The sequence below is a fragment of the Mesoplodon bidens genome (genome assembly GCF_964165515.1).
Source record: "Mesoplodon bidens genome assembly, chromosome: 9".
NCBI classification, from domain to species: domain Eukaryota; kingdom Metazoa; phylum Chordata; class Mammalia; order Artiodactyla; family Ziphiidae; genus Mesoplodon; species Mesoplodon bidens.
The window spans coordinates 65956784-65975227 of record NC_138166.1 but is presented as its reverse complement, the minus strand read 5'-3'; the positions used below and the strand labels follow the sequence as shown (position 1 = coordinate 65975227).

At 41.2% G+C, this 18444-nt stretch overlaps 1 protein-coding gene across 9 annotated transcripts in view; it reads left to right on the top strand.

Moving 5' to 3' along the window:
- The window catches only part of ELMO1 (engulfment and cell motility 1), an 813276-nt gene that overhangs the window by 637539 nt on the left and 157293 nt on the right, over positions 1-18444 (top strand). For all 9 annotated transcript variants that reach the window (XM_081244556.1, XM_081244561.1, XM_081244557.1 and 6 more), the window contains one exon: positions 700-836. In XM_081244556.1, coding sequence (XP_081100682.1) covers positions 700-836 — 137 coding nt within the window. The remainder of the gene's footprint in view (positions 1-699; positions 837-18444) is intronic.

Genomic DNA, 18444 nt, shown 5'->3' with positions numbered 1-18444 from the left:
CAAAGGAAGCTTTGTAATGGGGTGGCTTGAAGGCAGTCTGACTGACCTCAGGGTTTGGTCCAGGACTGAACCAGTTGCAGCCTTCAAAGCCACTTGGGTTGCTTTGACCTCCAGCCATCTGTGTCTGAGAATGTAAAACAAATGGTTAATGGTGTCTGAGGTTAATGATCTCAAATATCCCCTACTTATCTCAAATATCCCTAATTAATGCCATAAGAGGAAAAACAGCCTCCTGGAGAAATAATCAAGGATGCTATTTTCAAAGTTGCAATTAATTGTGTTTTTGGGAAAACTCATCTTCTGCCAGTTATTCTATTGAGAAGTAGGAAATTAAGGGTGATGGAAGAGCTGTGACTGACAGGGCAGTTTGAATAACCTTTATAAGGTCAAGAAGGCAGATGCAGAGCCCATATTCAACACCAGGGATCCTGGACCAAAGCCATAAGGATCGTATCATGGAGTGAGTTAGGAGCTCACTTCCTTCGGTCAAAATATGTGCCTAAGGGTAGGTCTGACCATCTGACCTTAAACTGTGAAGTTTCATGGTGACTACCCTTTGGTTGCCTTTTCAAAATGCCTTTTTTTCCACTGTGGCTTGAGCCAAATATGCCTCTCGTCATCTCCCTTTGGAGCATGTGTCTGTATCCTCTCATTTCCCTTCTCAGACTTCCTCCCTTCTTTCCCTCCTCTTTCCTCCAGCTAGTGAGACCTGCAACGATTTCCACCCGATGTTCTTCACCCACGACAGATCCTTCGAGGAGTTTTTCTGCATCTGTATCCAGCTCCTGAACAAGACATGGAAGGAAATGAGGGCAACCTCTGAAGACTTCAACAAGGTAAGGAGAATCTGAAGCAGAGACAGAAGCTTCCTGTGTCCCCGGTGGAGGCCCACCCACCTTTGCTTGGTCCTTTCGCTGGGTGTGGAAGGAGAATGAGGACGACTGTGATTTTAGGTGACGTTAAGGATGGAGAAGGAAAGGCATACCTATACAGACAGGAAGCTGTGTGCCAGTGATGCTCTTATCTCTCTAGGGATAAGCTTGGAGCAGCTTTGTTCCTTTTGGCTTACTAAGCAGGGACCACCAGCAGAGACCCTTTCTTGAGAAATATTGATAAGATGAACTTTTTCCTTTGAAAGCCTTGGTCCGGGATGCCTTGTTATTACAGATCTAGTGGGGAAAATGCCTCCACTCCACCTGTGAAGGTGGCTGCCAGGGAGAGAATGAGATGAGGAAGGCTGCTGTGGTCACTTGGTTTCTTTGTGGGTTATGGCTGCACTGAGATAACTGCCCTTTGCTCTGTCACAACGAGTATTAAAATGCAAGACCTCTTTCAGGGAGTTGAGTGAGTTTATATGGAACATGTCGGTTTACAGAAAGCATTTGGTTTTTTTGAAGAGTGTGAATTTCACATTTCTGTTTGTGAATGAATGTTGGGTGGAGAGAAGAGTGCTGACCAACTTAAAGGAAGCAAAAGCATTGTGTACACTTTTCAAGATAAACAAAATCTTTATCCTTGGATCAAAGCCTTGTTAGCAATCATGACATGGCTAGTAATAACTGATGGTTGGGACAGGTACGCTTAGGTCTTTAATCATTCTGGTTTGCTACTGTATGTGACTCTGGGTTCGGTTGGCCCCATCACCCATGCCTGCTGACCTGGTACTGGGGGCATAACTGTTTCTAAGAGTCTAAGTGTCTGGTCTCACAGTCATCCCGTGGGGCCTTCATGGGTTTGTGCTTGGGGCATAACATAATATCTGAATTCCAGCGTCACTTGATGTTCTTGTTGGTCTTTGCCTCCCAGTCCTCTTTCCCACCATATTTCTGGTCCATGGCATCTTGAACCAATATTGGTTAAAAAGAAAGAAAACTGGAAAGAGGACACTCTTCCCCAAGCCTTCCCCAAGGTTAGAACCTGACAGTCTCCATCAATATAATGATCTCACCTGCAGTTGTAGCAGAGAACGCCATTCCATCCCAGTCATTCTGAGCCACCTAATCAGTTCCTTTCTTTTCCGTTTTTGTGAATCTGTTGCATGTTTTTGATTTGTGGTTACCATGGTTTTCGAGTATCATAACTGTATCGACTTGCTTTAGGCTGATAAGTTCAGTCGTGTAAGTTCAAACACATTCTAAAAGATCTACAGTGTTTACTCCCCTCCCCTACAATTTGTGATTTTGATGCCCTATTTTACATCTTCATGTTTATCCTATTGCTGTTCATTGTGGTTATAATCACTTTTACAAAATTTTTTGATTGTTTTTTACTCTGTATACTGGCCTAAGTGATCTTCGGTCCTTTTATATATTTGTCTGGGCCATCTATTTAACTCATTGAAATAGGCCCCAGGGACTCCCCTCTGTGGAAAACACTGATCTGTAAATTGCATGCTGGGGCTTCAAGTGTCTGAGCAACTATAGCCAAGGTCAGACGTGATTCAGGAGGGGAGGTGGAGGAAAGAAGCCCATTAATTCCCTTCTGATTGTTAACTGCAGCCTCCTGAGTGTACTTCGCTTGATTATGAAGGACTTTGCAGTTCAGGTGCAATTATCCTTGGGAGAGAGGGAAGAAGGAGCACAGAGACCTTTGTTCAATCAGGCCAAAAAAAAAGGGGAAAGTTAAAATCAGTAGTTTCTGAAATTGCTATGGCCACATTGCTTCTGGATCAGTTCAACTCTTCCTGTACTGCACTGTTTCTCAAAGCCATCCAGTCCTCAGCTCTTGTGTCCTGGGACACTTATTCCTCCAAGAGAAGGAGACTTCACTGACTCTCATGTGTTCTGGCACTGAGCTATCCATCTGCTGAGGGCATTTCATTCATCCCGCTTCTCCAGAATTACAGAAATCTGCATTTCTGTAAATGATAAAATCAAATATTATTGCTGTTGATCTATACACAGATAAGGTATATAGAAAACATTACCAAATTCCTGCAAAGGGATGGCTCAAGGGAATGAGTACTTAGACAATTTCTGTAGAACTTACAAGTTTAGGACATGAAGCCCCAAGAATACATACACTGTTAACAAAATAAACCAGAGGCCTCAGTCTGGAGTTGCTGAGAGGGGCTTCAGGAAGGAGACGAGCATGGCTCTCACGTCTGTGTTATTCATGGTGGCTGTGTACTCAGGTTGGTGGAGGTGATATTCTCGTTGCTCAGGTGAGGTCCTGCTAGGTGATGGCAACCCTCCCAAAGGGTCATGCGGAAACCTTTTTGTAGTTAACTTATATGGCTGCAAAAACTTCCTGCAGCAAGATCTAAGAGCCAGGTTCCAGTACAGTTTCTTAATGTGGCCCTAGTGCCATCTTTTTGCATTGGACAATTGTAAACTAGCTGTGATGTTACACATCTGCTGCCAAGTAGGGATGGTAGTTTATGGCCGTGGGCAGGCAGCTGGAGGCAGAGCGTCCCACTCCACATGTCCATTCATTGGTTAAGAATGGATATCCGAGGAGGATCAGGGATGGGTATGACAAGGCATTTCAATTTTCTGCATTAACTATGTCTGCTTTTCTCTTTCGAATACTATGCATGCCTTCCTTTTGTAACCAGAAAAGTTTATCAGTGATATACTTTTTATCACGTGTATTATTACTTTCCTAATACTGCTGGAACATATTGCCACAAACTTAGTGGCGTGAACAATACAAATTTATTATCTTACAGTTCCATAATTCAGAAGCCAAAAATGGGTCTCCCAGGGCTAAAATCAAGGTGTCAGCAGAGCTATGTTCCTTTCTGGAGGCTCTTGGGGAGAATTCATTTCATTGCCTGTTCCAGATTCTGGAAACTGCCTGCATTCCTTGTCTCAATGGCCCTCTTTCTCCATCTTCAAAACCGGCAACTGCAGGTTCAGTCGTTTCCACGTTACTTATCACTCTGATCCCTCTTCTGTTTCCATCTTTCACCTGTAAGGACCCCTATGATTACATTGGACCACGTGGATAATCCAGGGTAATTGTTCCTATTTTAAGGTCAGTTGATTAGCAACCTCAATTTCACCTGCAACCTAAATTCCCTTTTGCCATAAAAGGAAATATATTCACAGATTATGGGGATTAAAATATGGACATCAACGGGGAGCCATTATTCTGCTTACCATAATGTGTATTTAAGTTGTAAGTACATTAGATTTGTAGCTGTGGGTATCAAATTAAATTAATGAAACATGGACAGATGAGCTTTTTTGTTGTTCTTTTGGCTGGTAGACTAGCATAATACCTGTTGCAGAGTTCTGCTAGTGGTTGCTCAAATTCAGATATAATTATGTCCTTTTTCTTTTATTTCTCTTTTTTGTCTCTTTGGCCTTAACAACAATAAAAAAAGGGCCCTGTGTGAGGGCCTCTAGTTCAATGTGAAGAATGTCTTTTCTGATTTTTCCTGCTGCTTATCAGCCACCTTTTGCTTTACCAGATAATAAATTGGAGAAGAGAGAAAAGCTGAAATTTTAATCAGTTCACTTTTCTTCTTGTTATTAACTTGGTATCAGAAGAGATTGAATTTAGGAACAAATGTGGGTTTGGTGTTACTGGTGGATTTAACGTTTTTCTTGTTTCCTAAGATTGTCCAAATGGGAATTCAGAAGTATCTTAAAAGAGCCCAACGTGAGACACAGTTTCTTTGAACTTTCTTGGACATCTTTTCAGGCTTTCACCACTTTGAATGGAAGCATAGATGGTGGATTTAATTGTTGACCTGAGACCCAGGGTTCTGTAAGAAAGGCTTAGCTATCTGCCTTCTTTAGCTCATTACTGGAGAAGCAGTATCCCTCACTCTAAAATTGTGATTTTTTCCAACAAACAATATCAGATTCCAGCAGACACAGGAATCTCTTCTACAACTCACCTTGGTGGGGACACTAGTTGGTAGATACCTAGTGCTTGGTAGTTAATGCTGCTGCTGGAAGCGAGTGTCTGGAAAAGCAGCTGTCTTCCTGCTCCTCCAGACCTGGGAAGCAGCAGATGCGATGTTTTTTATTTATTTAAGAGAAGTAGAATGAGAGAGTGGTTAAAATATTTATTCTTTGAAAGGTACTTTCTTACAGTTTCTCAATATAGTAGTCTCCACAGAGTAATCCATTGGTTCAGACCATTGAGTTTGTATTCTGTGTTTTTGACTTTTATAACCAGTATTTCAGAACATGCATTATTCATTGTCATGGGAAGAGCTAAACCAGAGCTGGATACCTTGGCACACAAGTGGCCCCATAATTATTTCATTGAAGCTTTTATTTATTTATTTTTAACATCTTTATTGGAGTATAATTGCTTTACAGTGGTGTGTTAGTTTCAGCTTTATAACATAGTGAATCAGCTATACATATACATATATCCCCATATCTCCTCCCTCTTGTGTCTCCCTCCCACCCTCCCTATCCCACCCCTCTAGGTGATCACATAGCACCAAGCTGATCTCCCTGTGCCATGCAGCTGCTTCCCACTAGCTATCTATTTTACATTTGGTAGTGTATATGTGTCCATGCTGCTCTCTCACTTCATCCCAGCTTACCCTTCCCCCTCCCCATATCCTCAAGTCCATTCTCTATGTCTGCATCTTTATTGCTGTCCTGCCCCTAGGTTCATGAGAACCGCTTTTTTTTTTTTTAGATTCCATATATATGTGTTAGCATACGGTATTTGTTTTACTCTTTCTGACTTACTTCACTCTGTATAACAGACTCTAGGTGCATCCAACTCACTACAAATAACTCAATTTCGTTTCTTTTTATGGCTGAGTAATATTCCATTGTATATATGTGCCACATCTTCTCTATCCATTCATCTGTTGATGGACACTTACGTTGCTTCCATGTCCTGGCTATTGTAAATAGTGCTGCAGTGAACATTGTTGTGCATGATTCTTTTTGAATTATGGTTTTCTCAGCGTGTATGCTCAGTAGTGGGTTTGCTGGGTCTTATGGTAGTTCTATATTTAGATTTTTAAGGAACCTCCATACTGTTCTCCATAGTGGCTGTATCAATTTACATTCCCACCTACAGTGCAAGAGGGTTCCCTTTTCTCCACACCCTCTCCAGCATTTGATGTTTGTAGATTTTTGATAATGGCCATTCTGACCAGTGTGAGGTTAGAATGTTGAGGAAAGTTCCCTCTATGCCTACTTTCTGCAGGGTTTTTATCATAAATGGGTGTTGAATTTGGTCAGAAGCTTTTTCTGCATCTATTGAGATGATAATATGGTTTTTCTCCTTCAGTTGGTTAATATGGTTTATCACATTGATTGATTTGCATATATTGAAGAATCCTTGCATTCCTGGGATAAAACCCAATTGATTATGGTGTATGATCCTTTTAATGTGCTGTTGGATTCTGTTTGCTAGTATTAGTTGAGGATTTTTGCATCTATGTTCATCAGTGATATTAGCCTGTAGTCTTCTTTCTTTGTCTGGTTTTGGTATCAGGATGATGGTGGCCTCGTAGAATGAGTGGGGGAGTGTTCCTCCCTCTGCTATATTTTGGAACAGTTTGAGAAAGATAGGTGTTAGCTCTTCTCTAAATATTTGAGAGAATTTGCGTGTGAAGCCATCTGGTCCTGGGCTTTTGTTTGTTGGAATTTTTTTTTTTTTTTTTTTTTTTGCGCTACGCGGGCCTCTCACCGTTGTGACCTCTCCCGTTGCGGAGCACAGGCTCTGGACGCGCAGGCTCAGCGGCCATGGCTCACAGGCCCAGCCACTCCGCAGCATGTGGAGTCTTCCCAAACCGGGACACGAACCCATGTCCCCTGCATCGGCAGGCGGACTCTCAACCACTGCGCCACCAGAGAAGCCCTGTTGGAAGATTTTAAATCACAGTCTCAATTTCAGTGCTTGTGATTGGTCTGTTTATATTTTCTATTTCTTCCTGGTTCACAACTCGGAAGGTTGTGCTTTTCTAAGAATTTGTCCATTTCTTCCAGGTTGTCAATTTTATTGGCATATGGTTTCTTCTAGTAATTTCTCATGGTCCTTTGTATTTCTTCAGTGTCAGTTGTTACTTCTCCTTTTTCATTTCTAATTCTATTGATTTGAATCTTCTCCCTTTTTTTCTAGCTAGTGGTTTATCAATTTTGTTTATCTTCTCAGGGAACCAGATTTTAGTTTTACTGATCTTTTTTAGTTTTACTGATCTCTTGTTTCCTTCATTTCTTTTTCATTTGTTTCTGATCTAATCTTTATGATTTCTTTTCTTCTGATAACTTTGGGGGTTTTAGGTTCTTCTTGCTTTAGGTATAAAGTTAGGTTGGTTATTTGAGATGTTTCTTGTTTCTTGAGGTAGGGTTGTATTGCTATAAACTTCCATCTTAGAACTGCTTTTGCTACATCTCATAGGTTTTGGGTTGTCATGTTTTCATTGTCATTTGTTTCTAGGTATTTTTTGATTTCCTCTTTGATTTCTTCAGTGATCTCTTGGTTATTAAGTAGTGTATTGTTTAGCCTCCATGTGTTTGTATTCTTTACAGATTTTTTCCTGTAATTGATACCTAGTCTCATAGTACTGTGGTCAGAAAACATACTTAATACACTTTCAGTTTTCTTAAATTTACCAAGACTTGATTTGTGACCCAAGATATGATCTATCCTGGAGAAAGTTCCATGAACACTTGAGAAGAAAGTGTAATCTGCTGTTTTTGGATTGAATGTCCTATAAATATCAATTAAATCTATCTGGTCTATTGTGTCATTTAAAGCTTCTGTTTCCTTATTTATATTCATTTTGGATGATCTGTCCATTGGTATAAGTGAGGTGTTAAAGTCTCCCACTATTATTTTGTTATTGTCGATTTCCTCTTTTATAGCTGTTAGCAGTTGCCTTATGTATTGAGGTGTTCCTGTGTTGGGTGCATAAATATTTACAATTGTTATATCTTCTTCTTGGATTGATCCCTTGATCGTTATGTAGTGTCCTTTGTGTCTTGTAACAGTCTTTATTTTAAAGTCTGTTTGGTCTGATGTGAGAATTGCTACTCCAGCTTTCTTTTGATTTCCACTTGCATGGAATATCTTTTTCTATCCCCTCACTTTCAGTCTGTATGTGTCCCTAGGTCTGAGGTGTGTCTCTTGTAGATAGTATATGTATGGGTCTTGTTTCTGTATCCATTCAGCCAGTCTATGTCTTTTGGTTGGTTCATTTAATCCATTTACAGTTAAGGTAGTTATCGATATGTGTGTTCCAATTACCATTTTCTTAATTGTTTTGGGTTTGTTATTGTAGGTCTTTTCCTTCCTTTGTGTTTTCTGCCTAGAGAAGTTCCTTTAGCATTTGTTTTAGAGCTGGTTTTGTGGTGCTGAATTCTGTTAGCTTTTGCTTGTCTGTAAAGGTTTTAATTTCTTCATCGAATCTGAATGAGATCCTTGCTGGGTGGAGTAATCTTGGTTGTAGGTTTTTCCCTTTCATCACTTTAAATATGTCCTGCAACTCCCTTCTGGCTTGCAGAGTTTCTGCTGAAAGATCAGCTGTTAACCTTATGGGGATTCCCTTGTATGTTATTTGTTGTTTTTCCCTTGCTGCTTTTAATATTTTTGTTTGTATTTAATTTTTGTTAGATTGATTAATATGTGTCTTGGCGTGTGTCTCCTTGGATTTATCCTATATGGTACTCTCTACCCTTTCTGGACTTGATGGACTATTTCCTTTCCCATATTAGGGAAGTTTTCAACTATAATCTCTTCAAATATTTTCTCAGTCCCTTTCTTTTTCTCTTCCTCTTCTGGGCCCCCTAAAATTCGAATGTTGGTGTGTTTAATGTTGTCCCAGCAGTCTCTGAGACTGTCCTCAATTCTTTTCATTCTTTTTTCTTTATTCTGTTCTGTGGTAGTTATTTCCACAATTTTATCTTCCAGGTCACTTATCCGTTCTTCTCCCTCAGTTATTCTGCTATTGATTCCTTCTAGAGAATTTTTAAGTTCATTAATTGTGTTGTTCATCATTGTTTGCTCTTTAGTTCTTCTAGTTCCTTGTTGAACATCTCTTGTATTTATTCTATTTCCAAGATTTTGGATCATCTTTACTATCATTATTCTGAATTCTTTTTCGGGTAGACTCCGTATTTCCTCTTCATTTGTTTGGTCTGGTGGGTTTTTACCTTGCTCTTTCATCTGCTGTGTGTTTCTCTCTCTTCTCATTTTGCTTAACTTACTGTGTTTGGAGTCTTCTTTTCGCAGGCTACAGGTTCATAGTTCCCGTTGTTTTTGGTGTCTGTCCCCAGTGGCTGAGGTTGGTTCAGTGGGTTGTGTAGGCTTCCTGGTGGAGGGGAGTGGTGCCTGTGTTCTGGTGGTTGAGGCTGGATCTTGTCTTTCTGGTGGGCAGGACTGCATCCAGTGGTGTGTTTTGGGGTATCTGTGACCTTATTATGATTTGAGGCAACCTCTCTGCTAATGGGTGGGGTTGTGTTCCTGGCTTGCTAGTTGTTTGGCATATGGTGTCCAGCACTGTAGCTTGCTGGTCGTTGAGTTGAGCTGGGTCTTAGCGTTGAGATGGAAATCTCTGGGAGAGCTTTCGCTGTTTGATATTATGTGGAGCCGGGAGGTCTCTGGTGGACCAGTGTCCTGAACTCAGCTCTCTCACCTCAGAGGCACAGGCCTGACACCCAGCCGGAGCACCAAGACCCTGTCAGCCACACAGCCAGGTATGTGGGGAGTTTCTTGCCTTTTGGGAAGTCTGAGTTCTTCTGCCAGCATTCAGTAGGTGTTCTGTAGGAGTTGTTCCACATGTACATGTATTTCTGATGTATTTGTCTGGAGGAAGGTGATCTACACATCTTACTCCTCCACCATCTTGAAGGTCTCTTGAAGCCTTTATTTTTGAGCGGGGGCAGGGTTTAGGAAAGAGAACGCAAGTGATTTGGCTGTTTCAGGTATGGGAATCTCATTTAATGATTTTGTGGCTGACTGTTCTACTTTAAAAATTCAAATAATGTATGTACATCAAAATCTGTACCTGTGTGTAGCAGCGTTTCTCAACCTGCCCATACATTAGAATCACCTTGGGGGCTTTTGAAAGCCCTGTTATCCCAGCGCCCAACTGCACCACATGCCAATTAAATCCTTGGGGTGCTATCAATGAAGATTTTCACTAGGGTAGATTTGATCACTAAAAGTGAATTGTGTCCATAGAATTACCGTCAGTTGGAACATGTAACACGTCACTAATTCATGGCATGCCTTGATGAAGTAGTGTGTCTGTTGGTCTGCAAGGCCCAGACTTTAATCCTGATTCTTCTACTCAGGAGCTCTATGCCTGAAAGTTTAAAAAAAAAAAAGTGGATACCAGTATTCCATCGCTGTCTCTTATGGTGGTGTGACCTTAAGTTGAAGTAATAAATGTAAAAAGACTTTGAGGAAGTAAAATATTGTATGCAGTTGTAAAGTGTTCTTTTTGTATGTAATAAGACAGATCCTGTCTCTACAATATGAGTAAATTGCCCTTTTCACAAGAAGACATTTTTTGGCCATTATGTTAAAAAAAGGGAAGAAAGAAAAGTGAAGCTGTCTATGTACCCCCAATTAAGTTCTGAACAGAATTAAACAACTCATTTAACTTTGGCGGAAATAAGGTTTCAGCTGAAAATTTGGTGGTGTCTTTCTCCAAACAACTTTATTAAGTACCTTGGTTTTCCACGTGACAAGCCCTGAGTAGCAGCCTAAAAATCAGCAGGTCCCACAGTTTTCATGTACTTAATGGCTGGCAAGAGTTAAGGCCTCTCCAGCAATTACCTGGTTGCCCAGACCTCTCCAGGGATGGCTGAGCCTTCTAGATACCATCAAAATATTTGCTCATAGCATTAGTGTTACCTTAGATACTATCAGAATGGGCATTAAAAACCAAGATCAAATGACTTTGCCATGCTTTCAAATTACCAAAACGGAAGAAACTAATGATTTGAAAAATGTAGTCACTCTAGAGCAAAAGCACTATTTTGAAACGTTACCCGGCAGCATAAGAAGCAAAGCACACATGATAGAGTTTATACTCAGGCTCGCAGATGAGAACCCATCCCTTGAAAGAGGAGAGGCTGTGCAAGGGGAGAACCCAGGCCCATCAAACAAAGCTGCAGCTGCCTCTGGCTAAGCTACCAGCTTCTTCCGAGTCAATGGGTGAAAATATCAATTCAGTAGGAAGAATCAGAGAGCAGGACACTTGACGGAGGAAACATCCTGAGAAATCCCCTGGAAGGTTATCCATGGAAAATAACCTCTAACTCGTCACATCTGATGGATTATGGTGTGGTATAGAAAAAGGATTGTTTGAAAGCTCAGAGGCAGGGATCGCATGAATGAAAAAGGGAAATATGTTTGCTCCCCAAACTGCTTCCAGCTTACTGACTTTCTATGCGTGCTTTTCAGGGGACAATTAGATATTCAGAAGTCCCCTTCCTAGGCCAGCTCAACTGCGTAGTGGTGCAGAGGGCGCTCTGTTAGCTGAGCTGGCCTAGGGAATGAAAGGTGGTCTGTAACTCTCACCATGAATAAACATGAAGCTCTTCATTTGCATGAGGCAGGTGACTGTAAAATATCTTGGAGCAAATTGTGAAAGGAGGCTTTGTGCATCTGTGCCCAGGGGAAGCTGGGGAGGACTCGGCGTTGTTTATCTTCATTAGAATTCCATCTAGTGCTGCTGTTATTGATCTGAACCCGGGCCTGGTGTGGTTAATAAAGTAGGTGTACGTTTTAATTGAAACATGAATATTTAAGTAGAGGAGAAGTCTTTTAAAGGGCCCTCATGTCATATGAGGTTATCCATTTTTCAGCTGTCTAGGCCCTTTACAAGTATTTATTCAAAAAGGTTCTCATGTTTCACAAAGATCTTTAGGTTTGGCATGAAGGAAATGGAATCTCCTGTAGAAGCAAATGTGTTACATGAATTGATTTATTTTTTTCCTTTGATGTTTCCCGTGGGAGAGGTAGCAAATGGTTCGTGTGTGTGTGTGTGTGTATATGTGTGTGTGTGTGTATGTATGTTTGAGTGTGTTTAAGGTATCCACTGAAGGTAGTGTTACCCTTTTTCATGTAACTTGCCAGTTTCTGTCGGACAGAAATCACGGCATGTCCTCATCAATATCAATTATGCAGTCTAGAGACAGTGGAAAGACCAAGAAAGAGACAGACTTCACTAATTTATTGTTTTCAAGAGTTATCTTTTAAACAGACCCCAGTGTCTACACTTTCTGAGAAGAAATGTATTAATTATAAGTAACAGTCCTAGCCAAGACAGGGAGGCTGCTGTGGTGTGAAGCAGTATTTCTCCAACTCTTTTGCATCACAACCCCATTAAGGAGGTTTTGTAGATATCTTTCCACTAATCACCCTCCTCCTGAAATTTTAATTATGCAGACATGTCATTATCTGTTTATATAATGTGTGTACATCTGCGCTTTATACGTTAAAAGACTAAGAATTTTGCTCCTCCAAGAACCAATTTTCACCCCTGGGGGCACTGTCCCATGCCCCATCGAGAATGCAAGGTGGAGAGGAAAGAACCCGGGCTGAGAGAAGCAGGAGAGTCTGCTGGCAGTCCCAGCATGGTCCCTCGCCAGCAGTGTGACCTTGAGCATGTCCTTTAGCTGTCAAGTCCCTTCCCATCTGTAAGCTGAATAGCAATAATAACAATAATGATAATAATAGCAATGTATTTCCCTGGATCACAGTGAGAATTAGGCCCTCAAAGGTGGGCTTTGTAAATTGCCACATACAAATGGGAGGTGCTGATCTCACAGACAAATAGTAATTTGCACTTGGTTGTGCAGTATAATTGAGCTGCTTTGATTTCCCAAGGTAGTTAGTCCAAATATCTATAAATACAGATTTCCCCATACCTCTGTAAGGGGAGCCATTGAACTTTAGCTGCAAAAGGGGATTTTGACCACAGTGGGGACAAATTTCTAGGTGAGGAGGAAGTCCTCTTGTGCAGGCTCGTAGTGGTGAGGGATGCTCTCCCCAGCCTGCCCAAAGATGTACTGCAGGTGATACAGGAGCTTAGCTGAATCTCAGAGGCGGAGCACGCTGATCGTTCAAGAGCCCAGGTCCCTCACTGCCGGCTGGATAACCTTGTGCAAGGGACTCAGCCCTGTCAGCTTCAAATTCCTCATCTGTGAGGTGGGGCAGGAACATTACCGCAGCTAGGTGGGCTGTGAGCCCTGGACCGTCTGGCCTGGAGCAAGCACCAGGTGACACAGGACTCTAAATCCCTCTGAAAAAGAAAAGGATACTCATGGCAAGGCTGATGGCAAAACATTTTCAGGCTTTTCCCTCGGATTTAGTGATTAACTTAACAAACGTCCATCTCAGAGTGCCATCTTAGTGGTCCCAGCTGCACAGCATCTGTGCAACTTTTATGAGAAAACAGGGATGGCCGTAAAGTGGTTCATTTCCAGGGACTGTCCTGGGGTCCTGCCACTAAGAGCCTGGGTGTGCCTCCTTATGAAGCGGTTTTATACAAGGATCCTGAGTCATCCAGAAAGAATTAGATTTTGTTGACTCTGTTCTTGTAATTTCCATAAGGAATAGTTAAACTGTTTAAAATCTGTTTAAAAGTTGACTGGTAGATTTAGTTGGTTGAGAACACTGCTAACATGTTTTGCTTTCTCGACATTCTCTATAACTGGAGGATTTATAAAAAATGATATTTACCGAGATTGAGTCTTATGAATAATTTTGGGACAAGCTTGACAATAGTAAATATACATCTTGGGGGTTCCTTTGTGTGCAGGGTCTGGCTTAGGGCTCTTCTTATTACCAAAGTCTTCCTAGAGTCAATGCTTCTTTCTCTGAATGTGTAACATGTGCTAAACTTCTCAATTATGAGAAGCAAAGAATCGATAGGTTCTTCTGCTGGACAGCGGTAAGACACATCAGTCCCTTTCTTTTATTTTTTTTCCTTTCTTTTAATATACATATATTTTATTGAATTATAATTGACATACAATGTCATGTTAGTTTCAGGTATACAACATAGTGATTCGATATTTTTATACATTCTGAAATGACCACCGTGACAAGTCTAGTTACCATCTGTCACCATACAGAGTTATAACAATGTTATTGACAATATTTTATATGCTGTACATTACACCCCCATGTACTTCAGTCCCTTGGTTCAACTGCAGGCCATCCCTGAACATGAAAATAATGACAACTCTTTAAGTTAACTGCTCTCTATAACTCTATTCAATGACTTTTGAAATTTTTTTCCCTTTCATTAACTACACTTTGGGGCACTGTATGCACTGCTAACTGGTTCCTATGACCTGAATTCCATATTCCATGGTGGATTATGTGAGGGATTTGATAGTGACACAGAAACCATTTTATTAGCATATGTCCAATTAGAAGGAAATTACCTACATTTTAAGTTAGGCATAATGAGATTTAGGCATTTTAAGTTAAAGGGCAGATGGGAAACAGAGTTGGAAACCTAAGAAGAGTACCATTAGATGGGAATCTCTCAGAAACTTCAAGTCCGTTTTGATTTAAATGAAAATATTTATCTTGTAATTGCAAAGTGTAAATTATGTTAAAAGGGAGTTGAGAACACACTCCTACAGAGGGATGTGTTTCCAAAGGTAGAAAAAAAGTACATAAGGTAGCGTCATATAGGTGCCCCTCTTGCCAACTGAGGGTACCAAATGTTGAGGTGAGGTGGGGGATGGAGGGCAAAGTGGGGCCCTAGATAAACTGAGGACTCAGAATGAGATGGTAGTGTCAGAAGCCATTTGCTAGGACTCCAATAGAAGAGGTGGGATAAGTTAGAAGATCCCAAGCAAGATTTCCAAATATCCCCTGCAAAAATACCAGATCTTGGGGGTCGGGAGTTAAAATATATACTTGATTATTTAAACATACATAATTAAACTTCTCATTTACACTAATTGTATGCCTGTACAGGTTTTTCAAAATCATGCTTTTAATCTGAACAGTGGTAAATGATGGGTCAAGACTATCCACCTTCATTTTCCCAAACAGGAGCTAAAGCACTCACCTGCATGGTTCAACACCAGATGCTGGTCTGCCCACGCCATCTCCAGGCATAGATATAAGCCACTGAGTCTAACAGGTCAAAAGCAGGAGCGAAGTTTGAGAGACAAAAAGAGGGTACCAAAGTAATACTCAATTTTACAGCAGTTTCTACAGCTGACTGTTATAGAGAGAAAAATCAACATGGAAACTTGAATTTGAGATTTGAGAATGCCTAACTGCTAGTTTCTTCTTTTCCTGTCCTTCCTCTCTCCATTCTTGCATTGTTGCTGTGTATTTTCCATGCAGTTCTGGTAAAATTAAAAATAATAGTGAGGAGCTTCCCTGGTGGCGCAGTGGTTGAGAGTCCACCTGCTGATGCAGGGGACACGGGTTTGTGCCCCAGTCTGGGAAGATCCCACATGCCGTGGAGCGGCTGGGCCCGTGAGCCATGGCCGCCGAGCCTGCGTGTCCGGAGCCTGTGCTCCGCAATGGGAGAGGCCACAACAGTGAGAGGCCCACATACCACACACACAAAATAATAATAATAATAATAATAATAATAATAGTGAGTGCTCAGTGCAGCTATGTGGGAGGAAGTCATTTAGGCAGGTAGTCAGTTCAGATATTATTCCCACACCCAGCCAACGCCTTCCCTAGGAAAGTTCTGAAGCCCACAGCTATCTCTTTTGGTGACAACTCATTCAGATCCCCTTCAGGTGCTCCCTTTGCTCTGTCCTTGTGAATAGCCATACCTAGAATTTACCACAGTGAACTTCAATTGTCTGTCAGGTTTCTAGTGAGCAGAGCCTTGCTTTTTCTGTATTCTCGGAATCTACTCAGTATCTGGGATATAGAAGGTGTTCAGTGTTACTGTCCCACAGCTGTCATATACACAGCATGGCCACATCAGTGGTCCACTTTTTGTTAATAGTGTTACTATCCAACCTAAACTTTAAATGCTGTCCATCCTTTCAACAAACATTATTGTGTGTTCACAACACAGTGGGCACTGCTCCAAACACCAGGAATACAGAGGTAAACTAGACAGATGGTTCCTGCACTCATGGAGCTGGCAGTCTGGTGAGTTTCTATTTGGAAGTTTATGGACTAGAACCTCTTTGTGAAACTAGTCTGTGACCAAAGTCACTACAATCACTGTTAGGTCCTCTGTCTTCTCATGATTGCCTTGGTTCAGATATTCCTCTTCTCTCCAAATCTGGTAGACTGAATGGCTGGTTGCAATTCTTCACTGCTCCATGGGAGTGTTATATCTCCACATCCTTGCCATGACATCATGGTGAGTGAAGTGTATTTCTCCCGCCCTTCAACTTTTGACTTGGTCAAGTGATTTGTTTGGGCCAGTGAGATATTCATGGATGTGAACTGAGCAGAGGCCTGACTATGGCCCCTGTGGTCGGGTTGGGTTCTTGCATTCTACCTTCATCATGAGATGAATTATATAACCTGAACAGCCACTACCCCTTCATTGTAGGTCCTAGAATGAGGCATATGGACTATAGTTTCCTTACCTAGCCCATAGAATTACAGCTTAAGACAGCTACCTTAGCTGACCTATAGGCCTGTGAGTATAAGAAGAGCTTCTTAGCTGTTGGGATTATTTGTTACACAGCACTGGTAATAGCTGACTAAGAAACCAACTATTGCAGTAACTTATCTCCCAACTTCAAAACCTTCCCACTTTCCAAATGTCCTCAACACAGATCTGACCATATCATACTTGATTTAATCCACATCTGTGGCTGTCCATTGCCTGCCTTATAAAGTTTCATAACCTTAGCAAGATGTTCAGATTTCTCTTCAGTTGGCCTAACATACTTTTCCTGCTTCATCCCCATATCTTCACCCTGCACCTGTCCTAAGCTCTGCATATCCTGAACTGCCCATCATTCCTTGCATATGCCATCATGCTTTCCTAGCTGAGGTGTTTGCTCATCCTCCTTCCCTCTGCCAGAAATGTCTTCCTCCATCTGCCTGTTGAAATTCTACTTTAGGATTTTGCACAAGTGCCACCCCAGTAAGATGGTTACCATCTCCCTTTCATTCAGAATGAAATTCTGCCCCTCTGCCTTCACAGCATGGAATTCAAAATTTCTTTTGGAAAATATATTTGAACTATAGACTAGTAGTTTATTTACAAAGCTACCTTTCTAAATTAAGTAAACATGTCATTGGAAGCAAGAACTATAGCTTTAAATCTTAATGTGGTCACTGTTGTTCTATTCCTAGAGACTATAGGTAAGTATTCTGAAGTTCTGCAGAATAAAGTATTTTCTTGCCCCAAATTCCAACAGACCTTATTGAGAAACACTTCTAGACCCTTTTTTCTGAATCTCTTCTTCAGATGTCAAAACTTTGAGGGAGTTACAAATGGATTTTGCCATTCATTTCTTAAGAAAAATGAAAATTATTTTCCCACATCTGTAGCTTTATATAAGATGGATGGAAAGCCTCAAAGACATTGAACAGTTGCAAAATAAACTGAATTTCTTTTTTCCAAGGAGAGTGGTTGGACCCCCTAGTTAAAAAAAAAATCCCTCTATTTTATTTTTTCACCTTCACTCATTTCTTATATCACTCTTAGATCTGCTTAATTCACATGCCCTGGCCATTTGGGGAGTACTCTATTTCTCCCTAGTTGTGTTTCTGGGCCACTGGGGAAAATAGTGCCGATAATGGCATGTATCCTTTCACAAGATGGCCACCAAGACACTTTCCAGTGCAGAGGACAGACGTGCCTTCCAGCAGTCCATCCCATTTAGGTGACTCCTCTCTCCCTGAGCACACCCAAGAAACATGTGCCTGTATAGCATGTCAGATAGTAAACATGAGCACATCATGCAGTTCTCACAAAAATTATCTTTTGTATTTTACCTTTACCTCCCAAATTTCTCTTAAATTAGAAAAAAAAAAGTTGCATTCCTCAAGAGTCTCTTAAGAGCAGGAAGATTTGATTCGTGCCACAGTGATTGTGTGTTTTAAGTGCTGGAGGAAGTCAAGTCCCTGGAACTCTTCTGGTCCCGATTTCCTTATTTCTCTTTCACATATCCGTTTGCGTGGCTTGGCTTGATTCGAGGTGTATGGCATATGGCTTTTTGCCGCTTGAGCTGCCACAGAAGTAAATGTCACTGGCATATAATGCCAGATTTCCATTTTTTGAATCACAGAGCATGGGATTCTGTCTGAAAGCTCCCAGGCCGCTGTGTGTTCTTAAAGCAGAAGCAGAAAAGGATAAGAACCACATCTCAAAGATGCTCTTCCTATTAAAATGTGTCTATTGCAATAAGAAGTATATATAAAATGGAGATGCTGTTGCCCTCAAGTGTGTTAGAAAAAGCTGCTTGGCTTGTTTTATTGGGCACTGGGCAACCCTGGAGATTTGTTCCAAGCCTCAACTAGGCAGATATCAGTCAGGAATATAGAGTTGTTTTTGAATTTTTTCAGACCGAGAAAATTCAGTGGTGCACATACCAG